Source organism: Psammomys obesus, unplaced genomic scaffold (genome assembly GCF_907164565.1).
Source record: "Psammomys obesus unplaced genomic scaffold, mPsaObe1.curated_primary_1811, whole genome shotgun sequence".
Classification (NCBI taxonomy): Eukaryota; Metazoa; Chordata; class Mammalia; order Rodentia; family Muridae; genus Psammomys; species Psammomys obesus.
The window spans coordinates 6,227,321-6,253,398 of record NW_026586383.1 but is presented as its reverse complement, the minus strand read 5'-3'; the positions used below and the strand labels follow the sequence as shown (position 1 = coordinate 6,253,398).

The following is a 26,078-nucleotide window of genomic DNA, read 5'->3' as shown; positions in this document are numbered from 1 at the left end:
GGACAAGATAGCCTTATGCCCTTCACCCAGCCCTCACTTTTTTTTTTGTAATGTACAAATTGCACTTTGTTTATTCCCACTTGGAAACAATAGTTTACATTCTAGGTAACTAGCTTGTCTTCTGGAGGTATTATAGCAGTTATTTTCTATGCCTTGTTTTTAACTTAATTCACATTAAGTTAAAATGTGAATGTAAAATGGAAGACAGAAAGGTACACACACACACACACACACACACACACACACACACACCCTGTGTGTATTATTCTCATTATGACTCAATGAGGGAAAAATAGATTGGCTGATTGACTACACTGGATAAAACTGTGCACACAAAAAAATCAATGTGAACTCATAAAATGTGAGAGTTCTTTGTGTGAAGATTGCTCTTCTATTAGTACCTGGGTGTAGGCAAATGTAGGGGCGTGCTTGCCTATGTGTACTCTGGGGCTGGTTGTTCTGCTCTCTCTCCACCTTATTCCTTTGAGGCAGTGTCTCTCACTGAATCTGGAGCTAAGATGGTGGCCACAAGCCTCCTGTGACCCTCCTGCCCCCTCCCTTATAGTGATGGGTTTATAGGCATGCACTGCCAAGCCAGACTTTAGATGCATATGGGAGATTTGAACTCAGCTCTCCATGCTTCAGCAACAAGCCTTCTTACCCACTGAAGAGGTCTCCCCAGGACCTGTCAGCCATTTTGCATTTCCTTGCATATGCAAAATATGTTGACTCTACCACATTTAAAGTTATCAACTTTACAATGCCATACACCCTGCAGCGAGGAGGAACATGCATTTTTCTTACAGTACCTGAGCTTTCTTTTATCTTTGAAGTAGATGCTTTAAATTTAATGATAGGAGAGACACATCATGGTTCAAAGGGGTCTCCAAAGCTCTTCTAAAGGTTAATTTCTTGTGCTATGGTTTTCTGACAGGATGGTACCTTGATGTGACACAGCCTGTCTACTGTTGTATGGACTTATTTTCTCATCTTATTTTCTTGTTTGCTAGTTGGCTGATACTGTATCCCTTTGTACGGGCAGTAAGTAGGTTTCTCCTTAACAAATAAAATTGTGAGATCCTATGTTGTAATCTGAGGATATTTCTAAGTATAAGTGATTTGGGGTTATTATGGTGAAGATGGTTTCATAGCATTTTTACTCTACCAAGTAAGACTTGCCTGTTTCTACACCTGAGCCAGCGTTGCTCTTTGGTCTTTGCTTTTTTGTTTATCCAAGGTAGACTGTGTGCAGCTGTCTTGCTTCCTCCGCTATATTCAAGAATCCTCTTGATGAGTGCTCATAGAAAACCCTTCAATGAATGCCAAGGAAAGGCTAAGGCTCCTGGAGATACTATAGCGAAAGTAGGACTGGAGACTGTCTTAGGCCTCTGTTGCCGTGATAAACACAGAGGAAGGTGAGTGCTTAAGCATCCCCAGTGGTACATTGGAGCAGGACTTTAGTTTCACACATAAATCTCAGCCAAGTCATTCACTCGTTCTGTTTAGAAATCACATTTGACTCACAGCTGGCTCATCATCTGTGTTCTTAGAGGGCATTCTTCTAAAAGAACCACTTCCAAGACATAGAGCCACACAAATAGTGTGGAATTCAGTGTGCAGTTAAAACCCTGAGACTAAATGCCCTGGGTGGCTGTAGATGTTTCCACAAACATAAATGGAAAATTTTTTCAGGCATACCCTGCCCAACAGAACAGGCCCGATATTGGCAAATAAATATTTCCCAATATTGGCAAAAAAAAGGGTTCAATTGCCAGCATAAAGAACCATAAGCCACACAGTAATCTAAAATCAACTGTTGAATATGATAAAGAGACTTTAATGAAACTCGAAACCCGTAATTGCACAATGGTTTTTGAAGGATAAAGGTCTCTGGAATATGTCACCTATGACTTCAGGAAAGGAAATAGACAAAAGCCCCTCTGGTGATACTGTAGAGTTAAGTTGTAATTAATATAGATTATTTTTCTAAAAGGTCATCCTGCTGGTAGTACCATGCAATAACAAAACTTTAAGTAAGTGCAGAAGGCGTAAAGCATTTCAGGGAAGCATTGATTAAGCCTGTCGATGGAAGAGTGAATTCACAGAATGACCTAATTATCCCACAGTTCCTTTTCTCCCATCGCTCCACTTCCGGCTAATTGCTGAGCTGCTGGCCTTGTCTCCCTGACCAGGAAGAAAAACAAGCTCTGGGTATGTGGGGGTAAACAGTGACCTTTGGATCTAATTTGCTTGAACCTGTCTCCAAGTGTGATGACAAAATTGAGGGAGGTAGGTACACAGCCACCAGGCAGAGTCTGCCTTGGCCAGCCTTCCCTCGGGCTCCGTAAGGGAGACTGTGAGCTGGACTGGATTATTCTACCTCCCTTCCTCTGCCAGATGCAGAGACAGAGGTGCCTGCTACCAGACTTCATTAGTTGTCAGGAAGGAAAGCAAATTGAAACCAAATTAAAGCAATTTTATCCATTTCTAACCTCATCATTGTTTTGTTTTTTTAAGAGCCAGCCCTGTGTTTCATTTTGTTTTCTTCCAACTGAGATGTAGCTCTTACGCTCGTAAACCTTGGAAACGCCATGTTTATTTGCAGAATGGAAGTATCTTGAGACACTTTGACCTTCAGACTGTCATTTAAACCAGTAAAAGGATAAGTGAACACACCACAACTCAGATTGTGATTCTCTCTTTGCTCTAAGTCTATATGCAGAGTCTTTGCTTCTTGTTGGTTTGGGGCCGTGCCTGCAGGTGTAGGGGTCACTCCTCGCCCCCCCCCCCCCAGAATTCTGCTGTAAATTTCCTGAGGAGAAGCTCAGGCTGCTTGGTGCCCTTGTGGAAATTACTTAAGCATGTGTAGGAGTCTAGCCCTAAGGAGCCACATCTTGATTTTCTAATATACTGTGTGGTGTGTAGAGTTGGAAGTGAAGGAAAGAACCTGAAGAAAGAAGCTGTAATGCAGGGTCGAAATGTGGGACAGCCCTATCTGACAGCACTGGCACTGTCTTGGTATTTTTGTAAACAAAATGTTATTATGACATCTTTATCTGTTAATTAGTAACCACAGTAATCCCTCCTGTAAGTTTACATATTTTACACATGCTTTCTATGTACTTTGACAAGGATCTACTAAACACAGGCTTAGGTAAACTCCAGTAACTAGGGGTAGATGATGAAATGATAACAGGTGACGAGTCTCAAATGCCTCCTTTATAGGAGGCACCGTTGATGGACGGTGCTGATTGGGAGGTTGTTAGACCTTGCTGGAAGAAGCAGGTCACTGGGGGTGGCTTTGTGGTTTTTATAAACTCGCCCACTTCCCATGTGCTCTCTGTCTGACTGGAGGTACTCTTCGACCAGTTTTCTCATGTCTTTCCCGCCATGATGGAATGTGTCCTCTCAGGCCGAAAGCCAGGATTAGCTATTCCTTTTGAGCTGCTTTTGCCAGGGACTTGGTCACAGCACAGGTTAGATGACTACCTCAGCCAGCATGTTCTTTCTTCTTCCTTCCTGTGACTGTGGGTGCAGGGGCAGCATGGCCATATCTGTCCCAGAGGTCCCTTGGGCTTGCACCTTCCCCCAGATGGATATTTTATGAATTGTTTTCGTTTCCATGAAGCTTGAGTCTCTTCTCAGCTTGATCTTCCCTATTCATTTTTCAAAACTGCAAAGCAGTGTAACGTTCCGTAGTAGGTGGCCAATACACAAAAATGAGTTTTAGTAGGTCCTTACCTTGATTTCACACAGGAATACAAGGATGGACACACACACACACACACACTTCTATCATAAAGAAAATGAAAGCTCTGTTGAGGGATGGAAAGATAGCTCATTCAGTAAAGTGTTTGCGGGGAAAACATGAGGACCAGGGTTCAATCCCCAGCACCTATGTAAAATATTTAATATGATGACATTTCTTTGTAATCACAGTGTTGGGAGGCAGAGTCAGATAGATCCCTGGGGCTTGCTGGCCACCCAGTCTTACCTACTCAGTAAATTCCATATGGAATAGACATCATGTGTCAATAAACAAGGTAGGTGGCTCCTACCCCATCACCATCCAGTCTCCGGTTAGAGAGAGAACTTGTCAAAGATTTCTCAGCACTGGACAATCAACATGCACATTCTGTGTGCCCTGCTTTCCTTGATTTCAGGGAAGGCACTACAGGAGACGGCTGCAGATTCCTTGGTCTGGCTGGTCTGTCATGACTCTTTATAACTCAGTTAATAAGCTTCATGGGAACAGAGCTGCTGTTTTCTCCGTGCTGCATATTGTGCTGGGTCAGGTGCCTGATGGAGACCTTCATGACTAGAAGAAGGGTGAGCCTCTGAGTGAGTGATGACTAGTCTTTATTCCCCTCCCGCACCTCCTGAGAAGAAACATAATGCAAGCTTAGGCCCTCCAGGAAGTAACACTCAAAGAGAATGAGCTGGGGCGAGCCTTCCATGGAATTGTGGCAACTCAGCTTATAACTTCAAAATCTGAGGAGATTTAAGTCCTCTCTCTGAGGGGCATCAGCATCTCAGGCTTCTGGTGGGACTAGAAACAGTTCTTTGTATCACACCAGATAGCTTCTGTGAAGATTAGGCTCAATTTGTGTCCCAACCATCTAAGAGTTTTGGCTGTTTTGGCCACTTGTGTAAGTTCACTCAGTTTTCTCGTACAATGGACGTGGAGTCGGTATTATGTGACACAATGAAGCTTTTATCAATTGCTAATGCCTGAAACCCTCAGAACAGCACCCGATCTGTGGGCAACGGTGTCGATGTCTAAGTTTGGAGTCTTTATGCCTTTGCCTATAACTCTGGTTCTTGACTTTTCTTTCTCCTTCACTTTTCTTCCCCATCTTATCACCTGAAAAATTACCATTTGTTACAAAACACACTTCCTTCTGTATAAGAAGCACTAACTTGACAGCGTCCTGCGGCCTGCTCTGTGAGAGTATCTTGCTGGTACACTGCTGTGTAGCTAGTTCACTCTGGGATAACATGCTGGGAGGGAGAAAAGAAAGACGAGATTCAAGGGGAGGAAATTAAAAAGTTAATTAAAAGAAACAACTTGGTAATTGAATTTCCAAACACTCTTATTTGGAGGTTGGGTCGGGTGGATGATAGCAGCACCCAAATGATGTGTTTGCCTTGGTGGCAAGGCCCGGAATCCCTGAATGAGACAGACTTCAAACTACAAGACAGATGTCTGTCTTCATGGATGAGAAGATGTGTTTATACAACCATAGGCTTTTCAGGAACACAGCACATACACGTATACACACACACATACATACATAATATACACATATACATATTTATATGTTTGTATGTGTCATATATAACAAGTTATATACAATGTATATCATATGTAATATTTATAATGTGCATATGTGTGTGTGTGTGTTAGTAACTGTTTCTGTTGCTGTGTTAAAAATTTCTTGAGAAAAAAATAACTGACAGGAAAAAGTGCTCATTTTGGTCCTTAGTGCCAGAGGCGTAGAGTCCATCATGGAGGGAAGGCATGGCAGCAGGCAGAGAAGGCATGGCAGCAGGGGCAGGAAGCTGACTGCTCACGTGTCATCTTCACACAGGAAGCTGAGCTTGCACAGCAAGTAGGGCCAGGCTACAAAATGCCCAACTCTCTCTCCCAGTGATGCACTTCCTTCATCAGGGCTCCACCCCCTAAAGGCTCTGTAACCTTCTCAAGCAGCACAACTTGCTGGGGGTCAATGTTCAAACACAGCCTGTGTGGACGTTCACATTCAAACCATGACACACATACACACATACAGTTGCTTTTGGTTTTTTCTTTAATTTTTTCTTTTCTTTCTTCCTTTCTTTCCTCCTTTCTTTCTTTCTTTCTTTCTTTCTTTCTTTCTTTCTTTCTTTCTTCCTTTTCTCCTTTCTTTCTTTCTTTCTTTCTTTCTTTTTTTCTTTCTTTCTTTCCTTATTTATTTATTTTTTGATATAATCTCAAGTACTTCAGACTAGTCCTAAACACAGTAGATGGTCAAAGCTGACGTTGGACTCCTGATTATCCTGCTTCTACCTCAGTTATGCTAGAATCACAGGTGGCATTGCTGTTGGGCGAATCCATGCACTAATGGCTGTCACCTTGATGGCATGAAGACTGTTTCCTCCTCATTGTTATGTCTTCTCAACTGCTCTGGTTTGTTTGTTTCCCTGGCCATTTACATAGGATCACATAAGCATACAAACAGAACCATATATGAGCAAGATGGCCGTTCTGTGTCTGTCTTTTAGATACCTGCATATGTATCCATCAAATTACATTTTTTTTCCAAAATACTAAAATCATCAACTATTTGAGATGTTGAGAGAAACAAGCTCCTATAATTAATTTAGAAGCACGGGCTGAGTGGTCAGGTAGGTTCAAAATGCTGCCCTAACCCACGACCTCTGTTTATTTGTGCAGCCAAGAGGTGTGTATTGGCTGCCCGCTGCATGGCAAGCACTTCTGCAGCTAGAACCTCAGTGCCCTGGCTTCTTGACATGCCACTATGATAATTTACCCTGGGAAAAGCAACTTACCACGAAAGGGTTCATTCTGGCTTCATTTCCTGCACAGTTCTCACGGTAGAGGAGGCACCGTGGCAGCAGTTTGGAGCAGCTGCTCACATCACGTGCACAGTCAGGAAACAGAACAGATGTGTCGGGGCTCAGCTGGCTCTCTCTGGTTTATGCGATCCAGACTCCCCTCCCAGGGGATGCTCTTACCCACAAGTCAAATGGGTCTTCCCACGTTACTGTCATAAAGAGGGCAGTTCCCCACCGGTGTCCTCAGCACTCTGTCTTCTAGGTGATTCTAGATCCCATCAGGTTGACAGTTCATGTGGACATCACACTTACCAGTTCATGTGGCTTTTATGAGTATCGTTTTTTAAAGGTCTAGAAAATGCGTTTTAGCTCCAGAGACTTCAGGATTTTCATGGTTTTATTCTTCTCCCTCTTGTAGCAGACCTGTAGACGAAAGAACATAGTGAAGCAAGGCTTTGCCTTAACCTGCCAGGTTAGTGTTGAGTGGCTTCCACAGACAGGAGAGCTTTCAGGTCTAGGCAGGTTCATCGCGTGACACAGGTGTGCCTGCTGCCTGTGGTGACTAATGCCAGCTTTTGTATTTTTGCAGGTTATGGTTTTGTAGATTTTGATAGTCCTGCAGCCGCACAGAAAGCAGTAGCATCCTTGAAGGCAAATGGCGTGCAAGCACAGATGGCCAAGGTAAGCCTGCTCAGACAAGGGAGTCTGTGCACACGGGTCTACCTTTGTGTGGATGTGTGTGACTGTGTGAGATTAACTATTGGTCCTTTGCAGTGAGCAGACCCCACATTATGGTTTATACTCTTTTTGTGCCCAATTAGAAAAATGAAGCATGTAGTGGTCTTGGCTTGTTATAATCTCCTTGCCTTGGTGTACAGTTATAAATGAGCTCTTCAGTTGTGGTGACCAAGTATTTAAATGTGGAAGACTCTGTTTTGCCTGAAAAAAGGAAAGTGCATTCATGAGAGTCTGGAAATTTCCCCGGTCAGCAGTGTTGGGCTCGATACACATGTATGGACTGGTGTATAGAACTCTACTAGCTCAGCAGAGTTTTAGTTTTAGGGCAGCATAGAAAGTTATCATCGGTTTAATGTGTACTAGAACCTCACTTATTTGTTTTATGTCTGGGTCTGGGGTTCTCAGATGATGACTTTTTCACTAATCGCTGGTGACTTTTGTCTGCTTTGCTGGAATTTTACTGTGGGGCATATACCCAGCGTCTACCTGGAGAGCAATTTCCTTGATACTCATCATTTCAACATTTATTCATTGCCACATCGTATGTGTTGTCTGAGACCTGGTATGTGAAACTGTGATGAATGTTTATATCAAATCGTGAAATTGTGCACCATCATCATTTTGTGTCATGATTGTTGTAGTATTGTAAGAATCTGCCTATGTGCTGATTTAATACGGATCTCTGTGAATAATGTACATCAATGTGATTGGGGCCCTAGTGAGATATCATCATAATGATATAAGCTAGGGGTGATGGTGCACACCTTTAATCCCAGCACCCTGGAAACAGGGCAGGCAGATCTGTGTGAATTCAAGGACAGCCTGGTGTGTCTAATGGAGTTTCAGGTCAGCTAGGGCTACACAATGAGACCCTCTCTCCACAAGCAAAAAAAAAAAGAAGGGAGAAAAAGTAAGAATAAACACTTGAAACATCACTAATAGTGTTTAGATATTGGAAATTTAAAGCTCCAGCAGCAGCCATTTTGGGGTATCATAAACAGTCTCAGTTTAAAATATTATTCCTGTTTGTTCTGAACTTAATATGCCCAGATCTTCAAATCATTGGATGCCACAGGCAACAGACCTTGAAATCTTGGGTATCTGTCAACCGCTTGTCTTTCCAGTTTCCTAGCCGAGTTCCCAAAGACGTAAGCGATGTAATGATGAAGTTATCTGGTGCCCTAGCCATTTGTCTTTCCTTGTGATGATGTGCATTCTGATAGGATCTTCCGGCATCTGCCTCAGATTTCTAGAGGATCAGAATTAGGTCCTAGCAGCTGTGGAAGCACTGTGACCAGTGATTATAGATCACATCTGCTCAGCCCCTTCCTCTGAGGTGACGGGCTCATTGTCTTTCCTGTGTCTTCTTTATGCGAGGTGATATAGATTAGAGTTCTCACAGCTGTGTCTTTTGTTCTCTGCCAGGATTATGTCCGGAAGCTTTAGATTTGGTCGGGAATCAAGATTGATGAAGTTAATACTTTTAATTAATCAGGAAATTACATGCATGTCCTGGTTTAAAGGTTACTTGGCAAGAGTCAATGGCAGCTGAAACAGTCATTTCCTGTACTCAGAACACAAGCGATGCAGCATTGCTGTTGACTGAGGCGGGAAGTGATTATGAAAACAAGAGGGAGAGGCTGGAGAGAGGGCGCAGTGTTTAAGGGCACAGGCTGTCCTTGCGGAGGACCGAACCTAGTCCCCAGCACCCACGTTAGGCAGCTCCCAGCCTGCAGTAGCTCCAGCTTTGGGGGTCCGAGCCACTCTTCTGGAATGCACAGGGGATGCGTTCAGTGTGCACGTGCATGTGTGTGCATTTTGTACACGTGTGTATGTATCACTACAAATGCATTTAAGAAATAAAAATAAATACTGAAAAACCAAGTCTCTTCTGGGGGATGGAGAAATGTTTCTACAGTTAAAAGTACCTGGAACTCTTTTTTTTATTTAATTTTATTTTATTAATTACACTTTATTCACTTTGTATCCCCCCATAAGCCCCTCCCTCCTCCCCTCCCGACCCCATCTTTCCTCCCCCTTCTTCACGCATGCCCCTCCCCAAGTCCACTGATAAGGGAGGTCCTCCTCTCCTTCCTTCTATTAGTCTATCAGATCTCATCAGGAGTGGCTGCATTGTCATCTTCTGTGGCCTGGTAAGGCTGCTCCCCCCTCAGGGGGAGGTGATCAAAGAGCAGGCCAATCAGATTATGTCAGAGGCAGTCCCTCTTCCCATTATTATGTAACCCACTTGGACACTAAACTGCCATGGGCTACCTCTGTGCAGGGGTTCTAGGTTATCTCCATGCATGCTACTTGGTTGGAGTATGAGTCTCTGGGAAGATCCCTGTGTTCCACTTTTCTGGTTCTGTTGCTCTCCTTGTGGACCTCCTGTCCTCTCCAGATCTTACTATTTCCCACTTCTTACATAAGATTCCCTGCACTCTGCCCAACAGTTGGCCATAAGTCTCAACGTCTGCTTTGATAGTCTACAAGGCAGAGCCTTTCAGAGGCCCTCTGTGGCAGGTTCCTAGGTTGTTTTCTATTTTCTTCTTCTGATGTCCATTCTCTTGGCCTTTCGGGATGGAGAGTGAGCATTTTAGTCAGGGTCCTCTCTCTTGATTAGTTTCTTTAGATGTACAGATTTTAGTAGGTTTATCCTATGTGATATGTCTATATGAGTGAGTATATACCATGTGTCTTTCTGCTTCTGGGACAGCTCACTCAGGATGATCCTTTCCAGGTCCCACCATTTACCTGCAAACTTCATGATTTCCTTATTTTTCATTGCAATTGGGATTTTTATAGAGAACCTGAGTTTGGTTCCTAGCAGCCGAATGTTGTTCACAGCTAAATGCCCTATAACTCCAGCTCCAAGTAATCCAATGCCCTCTTCTAGCCTCCAAGAGCTCTTGAATTTAAGTGCACACACCCACACACAGACACAGACACATAAACACACACACAATTTAGAAGTAATACAAATCCTTTTTCTAAAGAAACAAACAAAATTGGGAACCTAAAAGGTAGCTGAGGAGATAAAGTCTGTGAAGCTGAAGATGGAAGCCTGATCCCCAGGCCATGCATAGTGGAGGGAGAGAAGAGATTGGCTGCAATTGTCCTCCTCCATAGGTACATGCAATGTGTACATGTGTGTATGCATCACATATATGTAAACACACATACATGTATGCATGTAAAAACACATGCAATTAAATAATACATTCTTACACATAAATGGGTATTGAAAAGGTTTTGGCCCACCCTATTTACAAACTTTCTGAATTTTGGAAGTTATCAGATAGTAGTGAACATACAGTCGTGTCTAAATTCTGAAGAGACAGACTGAAAGACAGACAGACAGATGATAAATAGATAATAGGTATAAAGATAATAGATATAGACAAATAGATGACACACAATTATATGATGTATAGATGATAGATCTCACATATAGTTAAGCTTTTGTATTAAAACAGGCAAAGAAATTGACAGTGACTTTAATATTTTCTGCATACTTGTATATAGATATACACACCGCCTCTCTATGGCGGTCTGTCTGTCTTTGTCTGTCTCTCTCCTGTACACACACACACACACACACACACACACACACACACACACACTACCCAGAGAAAACTGTCTACATTAGCCATCATTTAGGGAGCTTCAGAAGGGGTTACTCACTCTAGCCCTTTTCCCATATCAAGGTGAAAACCCTGGAGTTCCCGGCCGGACTGTGGGGAATCATTCAGTTGCAGACTTGCTGAAGGATTTTTACAGTTTCAGTTGTGCTGTCTGTGAAATAAATCCTCACTCCTTTTTTTTCTCACCAAGTTTGAGCCCAAAGCCTGCTTTAGATTCCCATCTGCCCACTGGAAAACTTTCAGCAATAAATGACTCTGTAATTTAACTACCCAGAAGAAAATAAATAGCCTCCATTTGACAATGAAATGGAACAAGCTTGGCCACCTGTATTAGCAGATTTCTCACTGAGCTATTGGATTTCACGGCTCTCTCTCCTTTGTCCTGGCGATAACTGTTATTTATTGTCATATAAGCCTGCAGTCTGCGGGGTGTGTGTTTCTTGCAGTATATATTTTACTGTCTAAGTATGCACCGGCTCACCTCCTGTATCCTTGTTCTTATCAGTGCCCCTCTCTGTCGGTTGTGGTGTGACATCTTAAAATCCCAGGATTTTTAAATGAAAACGCCTCCTGGGGTTGGAGAGATGGCTCATCAGTAGATTGCCAAGGACCTGAGTTCAATTCTCAATACTTGCTTCAGGAGGCTGATCACAGCCAGCTTTGGCTCTGATTCCAGGCGACCTGACACCTTTTTCTGAATACCATCGGCACCTGCATTCACACTCACACATTTCCACACACAGAGAGATGGATGAACAGATGGACACATAGACACACACACACACACACACACACACACACACACACTCTCTTCCATAAATACAAATAAATCTTAAAAAAAAAATTAAAATGCTACCTGTAATTAGATTCACAATAGCAATGCGGCACCAACTTTGGAACTGAGGGAGTTGCTTTCCTTAGCTAACGTGTCCAGAGTGTGCCTGGGAAAAAGCCAACCAATACCTCAGCTACAAAGAACTGGATGGGGATTAGCCAGGAGCTGTTACTGATCGATGCGTTCGTTACTTTTCTGTTGCTGTGATAGAACCACTCTCAAAAGGAATATATGGAAGACTTTATTTGGGACTTTATTTGGGGGTGCCGTTCCAGAGGGATAAGCATCCATTATGGTGGGGAGGCATGGCAACAGAAGGCAGACATGGTGTCAGGAGCCGGAAGCTGAGACATGTCACCTTCAACAGCAAACACAAAGTGGAGAGAGGGAACCCAGGACAGGGAGAGGCTGCGGATTCTCAAAGCACACCATAGCGACTTACCCCTCCTCCACCAAGGCTGTGCCACCTCCCTAAGCAGCGCTGTTGCCCCTCAAAGCCTGCCACCAGCCGAGGGACAGGTGTCTACATGGTGCAGCCTGTGGGGGACAGTTCTCATTCACACCACAACAATCTGTAATAAGAAGTAAGTAAAGATGAACACAAATAAGCGTTTTCCTTCACGAGCAAAATTTGTGGGTTTTTTTGTTTGTTTTTGTTTTTGTGAAAGCAAATTTTAAGCATTTTGTCAGTGCATGCTGGTGAAGAACGTAGGGTTGACAGATGCATTTGGCTATGGTTTCTGGTTGTGGCACCACCTAGCTGTGTGGCCTAGGACGTATTATTAAAACATCTCTAATACTATGTAATAATAACATGGTGTTTTAGGTCGTAGGGTTACTGTGAGAATTTTGGAAATCCATAAAGAGTTCGGCATAGTGCCTTGATCATAAAAAGAATCCAGCGCCTGCTGATTTAGTAAATGCCGTGCATTAGACATGGGTGTGCTGGCGAACCTCCCGTGGCTCCTAACGTATCTTTAGGTCTTCTGTTATCACAAAATCGCCTATAGGGAAATAGTTGTAAAAGCTTTAGTCTGTAAAGGTTTTGTTGCTTGCTGTGGGCCGGACAGCGTGTGGGTTATAATGATGTAAGGTTGTACAAAGCAGTAAGCCAGCCAGGAGACAGACAAGGGGATGTGTGACCTTGTGTTATCACAGCTTCATTCAGAAAGAGGCCTGCACAGAGCCTAGGGAGTCTTGCTTTAGGAACACATCAAGATTTCTGCCCATGTGCATATTTCTGGGGATAGAGTAATTTCATTTTACTTGGGCCTATAGTTGGCTACTGCTAGGGATAATCTGGGTGGTTAGTAAATGAATATCAGGTGATTGACAACATCTGTTGTGGCCACTCATTACTGAGGGAACCATGTGGGTGAGAGGGGAAAGAAAGAATCTCACAAAATAAAGTTACTTGAATTTTGGCAGCCAAATTACTTAGTTTCCTCAACTGTCTTTGTTTATCTCAGGTGGAGGAGCATTACAAATATCGTGGCCATAACTGACAAAAACCTCTTTCATATTTTGTATTTGTGACATTTGTTCTGTGTGCCTTGTTGCAAATACCGTGGACCAAGAATTTTAGTTATTCCTAATCTCACCAACTGCAAGGTAAATATAAGAAGGCATTGGCTGAGGAATATGTTTCTGGCAACACATGAAAAGAAGAAACTGAAGAACACCAACTGTGGAGTTGAAGAGATGGCTCATCAGTTTAGAGCACTAGCTGCTCTTAGAGAGGACCTGGGTTCGAATCCCAGCACCCACCTATATGGTGGCTCAACCTTCTGTAGCTCCAGCTATAAGGGACCAGGCACTCTTCAGGACTCCATATATTTCATACATATGGTACAGAAACATACATGCAGGGAAAAGCCATACACAGAAAGTATAATAAATAGGTTTTTTAATTATAGACAAAAAATAGCACCAGCTATCTATAACTTGGCATACAGGTGTTTATTTGACTGGTAATTTAGGAAGGTTCTGGATAGTTCAAGAACATTAGCATGGATACTCAAAAGCAAGGAGCAAATGGATGAGAGGTGAAAGCCGCTCATGTCTAAATAGGACCAAACCTTCCTGGGCAGGAAAGGCATTCTTGCTTAGACAGGTACCTCAAGATTCATGATTGAATTCTGACATCTGTAGGGACTGGAGTCTTACAATCTTCTAGGACCTGTGTGTGAATCCTTTGCTGTTCTTCTCACACATAGAAGGGTTCAAGTAGCTCCTCTACAACACTGCTGTGGAACATACTGAGGATTTTACTTTTATTTTTAATTAGGGATGTGTGGTGTGGTGTGGTGTGGTGTGTGTGTGTGTGTGTGTGTGTGTGTGTGTGTGTGTGTGTGTGTGCATAAGAGCAGTGCCCACAGAAGCCAGAAGAGGGCATTTAGTCCCTGGGTATGGAGTTATCAGACAGTTGTTAGCAGGTGTATGGGTGCTGGGACCTGAACTTGTGTCCTCTGCAAGAGTAGCAAGTGCCTTTAACCCCTGAGCCACCGCTTCAGCACCTGAAATAGATGTTGAAGAGCTGGGGGTCCAATGATAAGCCAGTCTGATGCAGCTCTTCGGGTGGGTGGCTCTTTGCGCTGGGTTACTGACCATGCGATGAAAGTGGCTCTTCCTCATTCAGTGTTGGTGCTGTGTGTTCTTGTTGATACATATCCAGATGAAATGCAGTACCTCCAACAGCCAAGCATTCCACCTCCTCTTCCTCCTAGTTGGTATTTCTTAAAGTTTCACAGAGGGAGATGCCAAGTGTGGGCTCACCACATGTCCACACGTATACTTGTGACATCTGTTTTGTTGGACATGTCAATTTGGCTCAAGATTAAAAAAAAAATATTTTCTCCCCTTGATCCTAATGCTGTAAAATGCAGAGATACAAAACCCAATATTGAAATTGTCAGAGTTTATATTAATTCCGTTTGTTAATTATCTGAGGCCTTTGAAGCAGAATCCTCGCAAGTTAAATATTTATATTAGCTTTTACCTAACAATTTGCATAATCTGCCTGTGGGTGACATCCTGCTGTTGTCTCCTTCTAAGCTAAAGGGTAAGTGTGCATGCCAGTAGAAATCACTGTTTCTCCAACACTAGAAAACCAGTTCAACAAGAAGGTGCCCAAATACCCTAGACCCTGGTCTCCACCCACCGATCACGTGTTTTCATTCAGTGTCTGTGAGGACAAAGTCCTTGCAAGTTGTGCACAGTGTCAACCCTTTCATTAACCATTTCATCTTGAAGGGACCGTGCCCAGATACAACCAAGGGAGAGCCTCCGTGCTGTGATGTGCTTCGCAAGTCTCACCCCCAAGCAACCGTCACCTCACCTCATCTCTCGCTTTGATTTGCCCTTGTAGCCAGACAGAGCTTATCTTCTCTCTGGGTACAGACTGACAAGTCCTGTTTAAGTCCACACTTGTCTTTACAGCTCCTCACCCCACAGGGATAGACAAAAGTCCATCAAAGTGAGAAAAGTGGAGAAATTACTCAGAGGCTAAAGAGGCCTGCCAGCCAAGGCTGAAAACCGGAGCTCCATTCCTGGAACTCATGTGATGGATGGAAAGAACAGACTGGTCACAAATACTGTACAGAGAAAAACACATTTTAAAAGTGAAAAACAAAAAGTTCATACTGCCCAAGAGTATGGCCCCTGGCACTGGGTTTGATCCTGTGTGTCCACCATCTCCAGGATATCCACTTAAACAAGCACTCCACAGTCTCCAACTCTGTCTTCTGGGCATTAAAATACCAGTCACTGTAACACTTCTCCTTTTTCTCCAAGAATTATCCTGAGGTAAAAGAAAATATTCAAATTCAGAGGACAATGTAGACTCGTTTTACTGCTGAAATCACTTAAAAACAAAAACAAAAACAAAACAAAAACCAACTTTCTTTTTTTTTCTAAAGTAGCCTAAGTACTTCTGGCCATGCCTTACTAGAAATAATTTTGCAAGTAGGTAACCAGGACTCATTACCTCACTCCAGTGAATGCCTTTTACGGGATGGGTCCATCTGGAAGCCACGTTCCCATGTTCTTCACAGGGAAGCAGCTCAACAGGGGTCCTTTATAAGTTCAGTATTACACATGAATTTCATCCTTATCTGCTTCAAAAGCAACTTGCTGGTGAGGTGGTCGACATTAGTGAAACCATAGAGACATTTCTTCAATCAAGCATTCTAAAAAGATAATTAACACTCCATGTGAAGAGGACCCAGGTGTTGCTGGAGTGGAAACCCAGGACCTTGTGTGTGATAGCGGGCACTGAGCCTCTTCCTCAGCCCTTGGATATACAGACAAGGCCTGTCTATATAGCCCTGCTCGACCTGGGACTGGAAATGTCAATCTTCCTGCCTCAGCTCCTGATTGCTGGGGTGACCAGCACATCCCAGTTAGACATTTATATTCCTCCTTAGGAATCTGGGCCTATAAGCAGCCTTCATTGGCATGCCTATACAAAGTCCAAGTGCTTTATAGGGGTAATATTATCACATGAAGTAAGAGTTCAGCATGTAGGGAAATATTTCATGTTGAATACAGCACAAAAAAGCTTGCATTTTAACCCTCCTCCCCAAGTATCATCTTGTTAGAGTAAAAGCTGTTCAAATAATCTACCCAGTCACTATCCTCATATTCCTTCGAGGACAGAGCTTCCCGAATAAATACATATGAATGTGGAAAGAAACCATAAATTGATGGAGTTGAAGGACCAAGGCTTACAGATATCAGTTTCCAAAGGCAGACGTGTTTGCTAATCAAAGCATAGGGTTTTTAGGGCTCATTGCTGTCTTATGCATTATTTGTGTGGGTGCGTGTCATTCTGTGTGTATAGCTACAGGTATGAGTTTGCTGCTCTGTGACTGTATATAGCACATGCATGTGTTCAAGTGGATATCTGCATATATGTCTGCAGGTACCCATGTCTGTGTGTGTGTACATGTGCACGTGTGTGTGTGTGTGTGTGTGTGTGTGTGTGTGTCTAAGCCAGAGGTCACCATCAGTGTCTTCCACAAATATCCCCCCTTAGTTTTTGAGACCAGGTCTCTGAGTGAACCTGGGGCTAAGGGATTCACCTGGACTGTTCGAACAGTGAGTTCCACGGACGGGGCTGTCCCCTTTTCCCCAGTGCTTGGGTTATAATAGGCAGAGCCCTGTCTGGGTATCCATGCTCAGATCCTCATGCTTGCGTAGCAAATATGTTACCAGCTCTGCCCCACCACTTAGTAATTATTTTACACAACAAAGTCCATTGTTTTCTCACTCTTGATCCTCCTAACTTCCAGAATGAAATATTCTGTGTGAACACAAATACGTGTGCCCCCCCGCCCCCGCTCATGCACTTGAGCTCTGCCCCCAGTCCGTGGCACTGCTTGGTGGGAGTTATGTAACCTTGGAGACAGGAAACCTTGGTTATGATCAAAATTAAAAGGCTACATGTTTGCTGCCTCTTCATCTGTGTGTGCATATGGCTCTTGTGTGTGAGTATGTGTGCAGATGTGTGTGCATGCACGCAGGGGCCAGAGAACAACTTTAGGATGCAAGTTGTGCTGCAGAGAGGGACCAGGACAGGGGAGACTACATGCAAGTTCATTAAGAAGTGCACAGAAACAGCATGCTACGGATGAAATGAAACAGAGTAAACAAGCACAAAACAAAGCAGAAAAATTACAAAGAAAAAAACTACACCATAAGAATTGAATTCCATATCAGTGCTGGTCTGGGAGAACAGACCCCACAAAAAGCACATGAGCTTCTTGGAGAATCAGAGAAAACCTTCTTTCCCACACACAAAGGTCAAGTTACAGACAAAGGGAATGTGATGCCATGGCAATGTGACAGTTGGTGTGTCATCCAGACGCACAGCTACAGCTTGATAGACAGTTGAAAAGAGTTAAAATTTAAGTAAAATAAGGCACATTTTCCAGATCCATGCCAGGGGGTGGGAGCTGGGGGAGGGAGAGGTGTGGCTGATAGGAAGGAAAAAAATTATCAGCAGTTTTTATACCTTTATGGTACTTCTCAGTCTTCGAGGAGAGTGGAATGTTCAGAAACCGTAGAAGTTCGCATTTTGGGGACCTGTCTTCCTGTAGACTGCTGTAGTTCATTCGGGAAACAGACTTTAAACCAGTGTCTGGAATTAAGTGAAAAGTGTTAATTTAAAGGTGAAAGCTTGCCAGACAGTTTCCATGTTCAGACACACACACACACACACACACACACACAGAGAGAGAGAGAGAGAGAGAGAGAGAGAGAGAGCGCTTCAGGAACATAGGAACATTCTGGAAGTCTTCTGTGGCGAAGTGACATGACAGAGTCAAGTGGTGAGTTCTTCTTGCACATGCCAAAATTAGAAGGGTACATGTTCATTTTTATTCTCACTTGTGTGTGCACATTTGTTGGGCATGTTACCATGCCCAGTATATTTTTCACATGGGTTCTGGGAATTCTTCTCAGGTCTTTATACTCGTCTGTCAAACACTTTTACAGACATCTGTGTATTTTAGTAAAATATCACCACTAACTCTCAGGATGTTAAGAAAACAGACCTCCCCTCCTGTTCTGTTTACATGTTTTACTGTGTAAACAAATTTGGCTTGAAAACAGAGTTGAGAGCTGTGCCACTGAAGACCTCAGTCGGCAGTGAGAGAGCTGAAAGTGAGAGCCACACTCTCACTACCCTGGCCACTTGGCTAACGTGGACCTTTGGCCCCCTTTGCATTCAGGCTTTTAAGTCACCAGCATCAAGCCCACCAAGAAACGACCTTTCTCTTTTGTGGGTGAGCACAGGCCTTGGAGCCTTGAGTGGAGGAAGGAGAGGAACCGAAGCCCAACAGAACAGCACTGTGACTGTGACTGGAGGGTGTTACTCCCTGGGACCCTTTCTAAAGGTCCTGTCAGCCCCTCCGAGTGCTGGGAGGTGTTCCTGGTGGCTCACCTCACTCCTTATCGCTTTTGTTGTGAAGTCACTTGAATTTTAACAGCGTTTCATCAGCACAACCGCCCTGCACTCCAGCGCGCTGTTAGTGTCCATTTTCACACCTTTCCTGGCATCACTTCAGCTTCCTTGCCCTTGGCCAGATGTTTTGGACAAGAGCATTGCAGACCAGGGGGTGTGAGCATGTCTTGGGTCCAGGGAACCATCTACAGGCTGTGCTCAGAAAGGTTAGATCCAGGGAATCCAGACTTTCTCAAGGTTTTGCTGGGACAGAGGAGGCCAGCAAATGGCTGATATGACCAGAAAATTAACAGCCCCTACACATGGCGCACACTCTGACCCCAGCCAGATGGTGTCTGGCTGATGGGCTGCGGCTCTCACAGAGGCTGGTGGCACAGTGCAATGGTGAGGCCTTATTAATCAGACTTCGTGGTAAGCTTCATGGTTCTCCTGTTGAAGGACTTAACCAGCCATAGGTTTGATTGGCCAGAAACACAAGATCTTAAAGACAGTGAAATTCTGTACAGCAAAAAGACATTTGTATTTTTCACACTATTATTTTAGGGAATCCTCTCTGTCTATACACAGGTGTGTGGTAGATGTGTGTGTACATATTTGTGAGTGCATGTGTGTGTACCTATGTGTGCCTAAATGAATACAGAAGCCGGAGGTTGACACTAGATGTCACCCCCATTCTTTGTAATACTATTAATTATTGCTGTTGATTAATAATAATAATTACTATTTTGAGGTAGGATCCCTTAGTGGGACTTCAGCTCACTGAGTCATCTATACTTGCAGGCCAGTATCAGCAATCCCCCTGTCTCAGCCCCTCTGCCTCCCAGAGCTGGTGTTACAGATGCATGCTGCCACACCCAGCACTGGGGATCTGAAGCTCGGCTCTCAGGGCCGCTCAGAAAGCACTTGACCCACGGATCTACCTCCCCAGTCCCATTTGCACGCTTTCCTGTGCTATTATCTCAGTTCAGATTTCTGTAACATAGATAATTAATACCTTCAGCTTTTGAGAAAGATACATTGCCTCCTTTTCTAGTGTCCTTTACCTGTGCATCAATGTGGGCAGTTAAGCTTTGCTCTTTTTTTTTAAGACTTACTTTACTTTTTAAATTTGTGTTCATGTGTGGGTATGTGCACATGAGGGCAGCGCCTGTAGAGGTTAGAAGAAGGGGTCAGATCCCCTGGAGCTGGAGCTACAGGTAGAGTCGCCTAGCATGGCTGTGGCAACCGAACGTGGGTCCTTTGCAAAAGCAGTTCGTGCACAAACCGCTGAGCTTCTCTGCAGCCCCTGGCCCGTCGCACTGTTGCTTACCTAGCCTGTTCCCCATTGCTTCTGACACTGGTGTCTTGTGAAGGCTTGGGCTGCCTTGGGTTTTTAGACATTGCTGTCCTTCCCCGCCTCACCATGTCCTTGTCTGAGTTATTCCCCGGGGTTTCTCAGGCTCCCGTTTCAATGGCAGTCCCTGTGGAAATCGTGTGACGGCTCAGCCTCGGTCCTGTTTCCTCTTGTCTGCATCCCCCTAGGACTGTGTATGTCTTCATGGAATTCAGGATTGGCAGAGTAACTGCTGGTGGAGCAGGGCTCCTTAACCTCTGGCCTCTCGAAGCCTTCTTCACCTGGGAAATTTTACATGGCCCCATGTATCTAGGTATTTAAAATAGCTATATATAAAGTGGGTAAACGAAACAAGCATTTACTTAGAACAAATCACGAGGGAATGCATTCTAAATTCTTTGTCCTACATGCAGTTTCACTGCTGAGTGAAAACAAAACACAGTTTGCACACGGGTGAGATTCTGAACAGGCCAGTCACTTTAGAGGCTGAGCAGTGAAGTAATTGCTGAAGTTAAAAAAAAATGAGAGCAGTTAGAAAAATAGTTCTTAAGCTGTAGGACCTTCAACTGGGTCCACATATTAAATTTTGATCACTAAAATTTCTTTCAATTAGAATTCTGAAACGAGAAGTGTCAATGTTTCTACATAATTAACTCTGGATGTTAGATTCCACCCCTCCCCCCAGGAAATAGTCCAGTTCCTTTACTCTTTAATATATCTCCCTGGGTGGGTCTGAGCAATTAATGGTCATTAGTATTCCTTCAGGAGTAGAACTCTCGGGAAGTGGAAATCGGCTAGCATTTATCTGTCTATTTTTTTTCCTATATCAAGGTATAGGAAATGATGACAAATTAGCCTTATGTGTTTTGAGATGCTCTTTGGCATATCAGTTGTGTCAGTATGTTCCAGACTGAAGCAAAAACCAGTCACAGGATGTCTTTCACTCCTCTTTGCACTAACTACTCTTCTGTGGATCTGTGCCTTCACTATATATTTTAAGTGCTGTGTTTATGTGTTTGTGGCTTCCTAAGTTTGTTTGCTCTTATTTAATATCCCTTCTAAGATGTGCTTTGCCAGCAAGTTACAGATTGAACAGTATGCCGCGTGGAGCTTAAATGTTTACGCTGAAGAACTAAATGAGAGTACCACAGGTATTCTGTTGGCCTTGGCAGTGACACAGAGGAAGAGAAGGTCAGATCACCATGTGAGGGTGTAGAGCTTTAACAGCAGCCACCCCAGCCCACCCCCAGGCTGTGTGTCTCTGTGTGTAGGGTGAGAGTCTCTGTGTGTAGGGTGAAACTGCAGTTCTCTGGGAGTCCTGCGAGCTCTCCAGGCTCTACAATAAGGTGAACCTTTCACTTTATTGTCACATTGGCAAGCCTAGGTTTCAGCACAGGTTAGGAAAACACCTCTGCTCCTTGTGTGTTGAATCAGGACTGGTGGAAAAACAGACACGATGCTGAGAAAGGGTTCAGAAAACACAAGCCAGGAAGTGTTTAGCAAGGGTAGAAAAAGAGGGGGTTAGATACTGGTTTCACAATCAATGAACCAGAGAGAATAAAACACAGGTACCAGATGGAATCTGGCCTTGGCAATCCAATTCTGTGAAGCAGGGGTGGCAGGTTTTTTGTTTGTTTGTTTGTTTGTTTCTGAGCCTCTTTTACATGTCCTTAATCCAGTTTATTGCATGGATATGTCATACCATGTTTGGGTGACAGTTCCTGGTCTTACAAGGGTTTATAACTTGGCACTAATCTGCTAAAATATCGCTCTCACCTCCAAAGATGTTACAGCAACCACTCATGAGCTGAGTCAGTGTAGACACCAGTTGTTACATGGTCCCTAGCTGTTTTCTTTCCCCGCTTTGTAAAAATGCGAGGTAGGTGGGTTAGGCTTGGTCCCTTCCCTTGCTGATGTCTAGGTGTTTGGGACATTTGTTTTAGGATCCCTGGTATATTCTCTCTCTCATCTGGCTTTGATGAAACTTGGTTTTCATAGACTTTGGTCTTTCTCTGTAAGTCCCGCCCCCCTCTGGTGGGGTTACATGTCTCTGATGTCTTGGTGCTCATGATATATTAGATTAGCATGGCTGTCTTTCCCCACTCCTACCTTTCACTCAGACGGTGTCAGAGCACTGCCTTCCCACGCTCCTGCCACTGACAGGAAAGATTTTAGTGTCTGTCACCTCATTCCCTCCAAGGCAACCAGAGGTCTGCACATGTCCTTGCTGTGTTTTGGATGTTAAATGTCTCCCACAGGCTCACACGTCTGAGAAGTTGGCTTCCAGCTTGTGGTGCTGTTTCAGAAGCGTGGGTCCTCTGGGAAGAGCGGCCTCAGGAGCTGGCTTTGAGCTGTTGTGCCTGTTCCCACCTCCTCCCCATTTTCTGCTTCCTTATTGTGAATGAAAAGATAACCAGCTGCCTCACTCTCCTGCCGCCATCCTTCCCCACCAGGATGGACCATCTCTCCTTAAGCCATAAACCAAAGCCTTCCTTCACTATGCTGCTTCTTCTCAGAAGTAACAAGGAAACAAACTAATACAATCATGATTATCTTCCAGGGTACTCAGTGCTCGAACTTAATCCCTTGCACACCAATAGGCTTCTTCCTGTGAGTTTTCACATGTGTTTGAGTTTACCAGAAGAACAAATGGAATGCAGCAATGCGTAGATTTGGGAATCAGAGCTGGCATCCGCCATGGTTTCCTTTATCATATGATTTTCTCCTAAGACTCTCTGAAGCATCCAGGACAAGCTGTCATGTGTAATTTCTTATAATAAGCAGGGGTAAGTTTATAAGCAAAACACATGACTGCATTTTATATATGCAATATAAAATCACAAGCAGGCATAAGTGGACACGGGAAAAGCCAGCAGCTGGATTAAATGCTGCCATCTGTTCCCGGGTTCCTCTTCAGAGTGCCTTCGCTGTTTGCTTATTCATACTCTCTTCTTCTAGACTTTCTAAAGATGCTGCTGCCAATGCTGATGCTGGAAAAGCAAACTGCGAGTAAACAGAGAAAAAGATTCCATCCATACTGGTTTTTCTTTCAATTAGGAAAGCATTACAACCATATGAGTTTAAGGAAGAAAGTGTCTCACATCAAATGGGAGAAGATAAACTGCAAAACAAAATAATAATAATAAACAAAATGGCCCGAAAAAGAGAAAGCTGGGGTGTTTGTATCCCAGATTGACTAAACATAAATATTCTATTAACACCAGTAAGTTAGATAGGTTGGAAAATGCCAAACACCTCCATGGCATCCCAGAACTGCTGTATTCAGTTTCTTGGTAATTTGTCCTGTCAGTTTATTACAGTTGATATTTGTGAGTCAAAATAGACCAATGGCAGCCCATTCATGAAAATTTGGTTTTCAAAGCATTACTCCATTGGCTGTGGTTCTGTTACATTTGTTACATTTGAGTGGCTGTAGCCAGGTATCTTAGGTGGGGTGGATTATATATGACAGACATCTGTTACTCAGTTGGCTGAGAATGGCACCCTTCCTGGTCTGCAGCAATCTCCTAGCCATGATCTTCCTCGGTGGAAGCTAGCAAGTCCCTGCGGGTCCCACAGCAGTAATTCTATTGGGATCCCTCTGCCTTCATGACCTCTCAAAAGACCCCACCCCCTAAAACTATTACTTTGGCCTTCTGGATTTAAAAATGTGAATTTGAGGAAGACCAGCATTCTGAGAATGGCACAGAACCAATTTGAAAGGAAAACAGCCTATGGGTTTTTTTCTGGATTTTAACATTTCTTTCTATCAAATACCTTTACTAAAAGGAAACTTTACCCATTTTTATGATCTTGATTTGTTTGGAAAATTAATTTCTTACTTTTGTCCTTTTGAGAAGTTACTTGCGTAAATTTTCTATCAATCTAATTGAAGCTGAAGTTTGTTGGGCGGGCAAGAGGGCCCAGCAAGTAATGGTTTTTGCTGCCAACCCTGAGGAACTGAGTTCAGTTCCCAGGACCCACATCATGGAAGAAGAGAGCTGACTCCAGCAAGCTGCCCTCTGTCATCAATGTGCCAACTACAACAGGTTCAAACACACATGTATACATCCCACAAACAAACAAGCATGTGTGTGAAAAACAACTGAAGTTCACACAACCAGTATTTCAAAAGCTGATCCTGATAACACAAGGAGGGAACCCCATCAGTAAGCTGGAGGCAAGAGAATCATCTTTAGGGCCAGCCTGGGCCTGATCAGAGAAGCCTGATCTGAAAAGAGAAATGCTGTCTCAATTAATTTATTGAGCTGGTTTTGATTGTCATGTTGTTGATGAGGTAAACAGTGGGTAGGATATGCTTATTCCCTGATGGCCCCCACTTAAAAAGTTATGTTTTCTTTATGTGCTTAAACTACATGAATCGCCTGGGGTTGGGATATAGAATTTGGTCAAGGCAAGAAATGGCAGCGGGATGCATTTACCAAAAATGCATTGTAGATGGCATTTGCCAAAAGTACATTGCAGTGCTACATTTACACCCCAAGCAGAGCTGCTAAGAAAGCCAAAAGTTGTTCTTTGAGAAAATGTGTAAATACACTGTGCTGGGTAGTGACTGTGTGTGTGTCTGTGCATGTATGTATGTATGTATGTATGTATGTATGTATGTATGTATGCATGTATGTATGTCTCTGTGCTTTTAAACTCCTTGAGTTAGGAAAAATAGTATAAAATAGAGAGCTTTCCCCTTTCATGCTAATGAAACTTGCTGTGTTTTCTTCCTGTTCTGTCCACATCCTCCCTTGATATTTAGCTGTGGTCTAGAGTCTCCTGGAAAGAGAGTCTGAATGAGGGACAGCCTAGATTAGGTGGTCCTGTGAGTGATCATTTTGATTAACTTAATTGATAAGGAAAGACCCTGCCCACAGTGCATGGCACCATTTCCTCAGGCTGTGCCCAGATATAAGAACAGAGGAGGAAGCCTCGGTAAGAGGCACATATTCATTTATCCATTTTTCCCTACACTCGCCTGTGGCTGAGATATGACCACATCCGAAAATCTTGCTGCCTTGACTTCCCTGCTATGATGGAAGCTATTCCATGGAGTTTTCAGATCACATGAACCCTTTCTCCCCGAAGCTGCTCTTTGTCGGGGACTTTATCCCAGCAGAAGAAAAGAAACTGGGACAGCTCCTGTGTCACACTTCCCGCAGTGTTTGAGTCCTCAGACTTAGTGTTGCAGGATTCCGCTTTTATTTCCAATCTGTCATGGGCCAGTGGTTCTATGAAATACCATAAAAATGAATGATCAGAAAAATGAAATAAAGGTAAACAGACACATAAAATGCAAGCCTCGCTTTTATTATTGGTTTTAAAAGGCAAAATCAGATTTATCAAGTTGCTGTAAGCGTTTCTGAATGGTGACTCTCAGAAAACATGGTCCCATTTCCATTCACTCACATGTACTGGGATGTAGCCTTCATCTTCAGCTCACACGTAGTATGGTGCTGGTCTAGCCTTGGTCTGCACAACCAGGTGAGAGCCACACTGTTGAGTCAGTTGCAATAGAAGTGTTCCTGACAGAGCCCAAGCAAGGAGCTATAGAATCCCTTACTGCATGACCAGAGGGTCACATGATTCCGTGGCTCCTGGAGTCAAGACAGCTGGAGAGTCTGAGGACAAATGGAGGGGGGTACCATCTCGCTCCACTCCAATAGGTTGTGTTGCAATATTTTAACCAGAGTAACCATACACAAGCCAACGGGAGCCTGGGGGTGCATAGCTGCACTGTTTCCCCTAGATGCCAGGAAGCGGAGAGTTCATTGGTGTCTCTGTGAAACAATGCAGACATGGTAGATATTTGTTCTCAGTGCAGTGGTGACTTGTATTGATTCTCAACTTGAGGGGATCTCAAATGACCCAGGAGACAGACCTGTGGGCATGTCTGTAAGGGAGTATTTAGTTGGGTTAATTAAAGTGGGGTAAGTTGAGTGGGCAACAGCATCCGTGGGCTGGGTGCCTGGACTGAATGAAAAGGATAACATAAAC

At 43.7% G+C, this 26,078-nt stretch overlaps 1 protein-coding gene across 9 annotated transcripts in view; it reads left to right on the top strand.

The window, feature by feature from the left end:
• Nucleotides 1–26,078, top strand: part of Rbms3 (RNA binding motif single stranded interacting protein 3) — a 934,572-nt gene that overhangs the window by 382,850 nt on the left and 525,644 nt on the right. For all 9 annotated transcript variants that reach the window (XM_055601685.1, XM_055601684.1, XM_055601682.1 and 6 more), the window contains exon 4: nt 7,148–7,239. In XM_055601685.1, the coding sequence (XP_055457660.1) occupies nt 7,148–7,239 (92 nt within the window). The remainder of the gene's footprint in view (nt 1–7,147; nt 7,240–26,078) is intronic.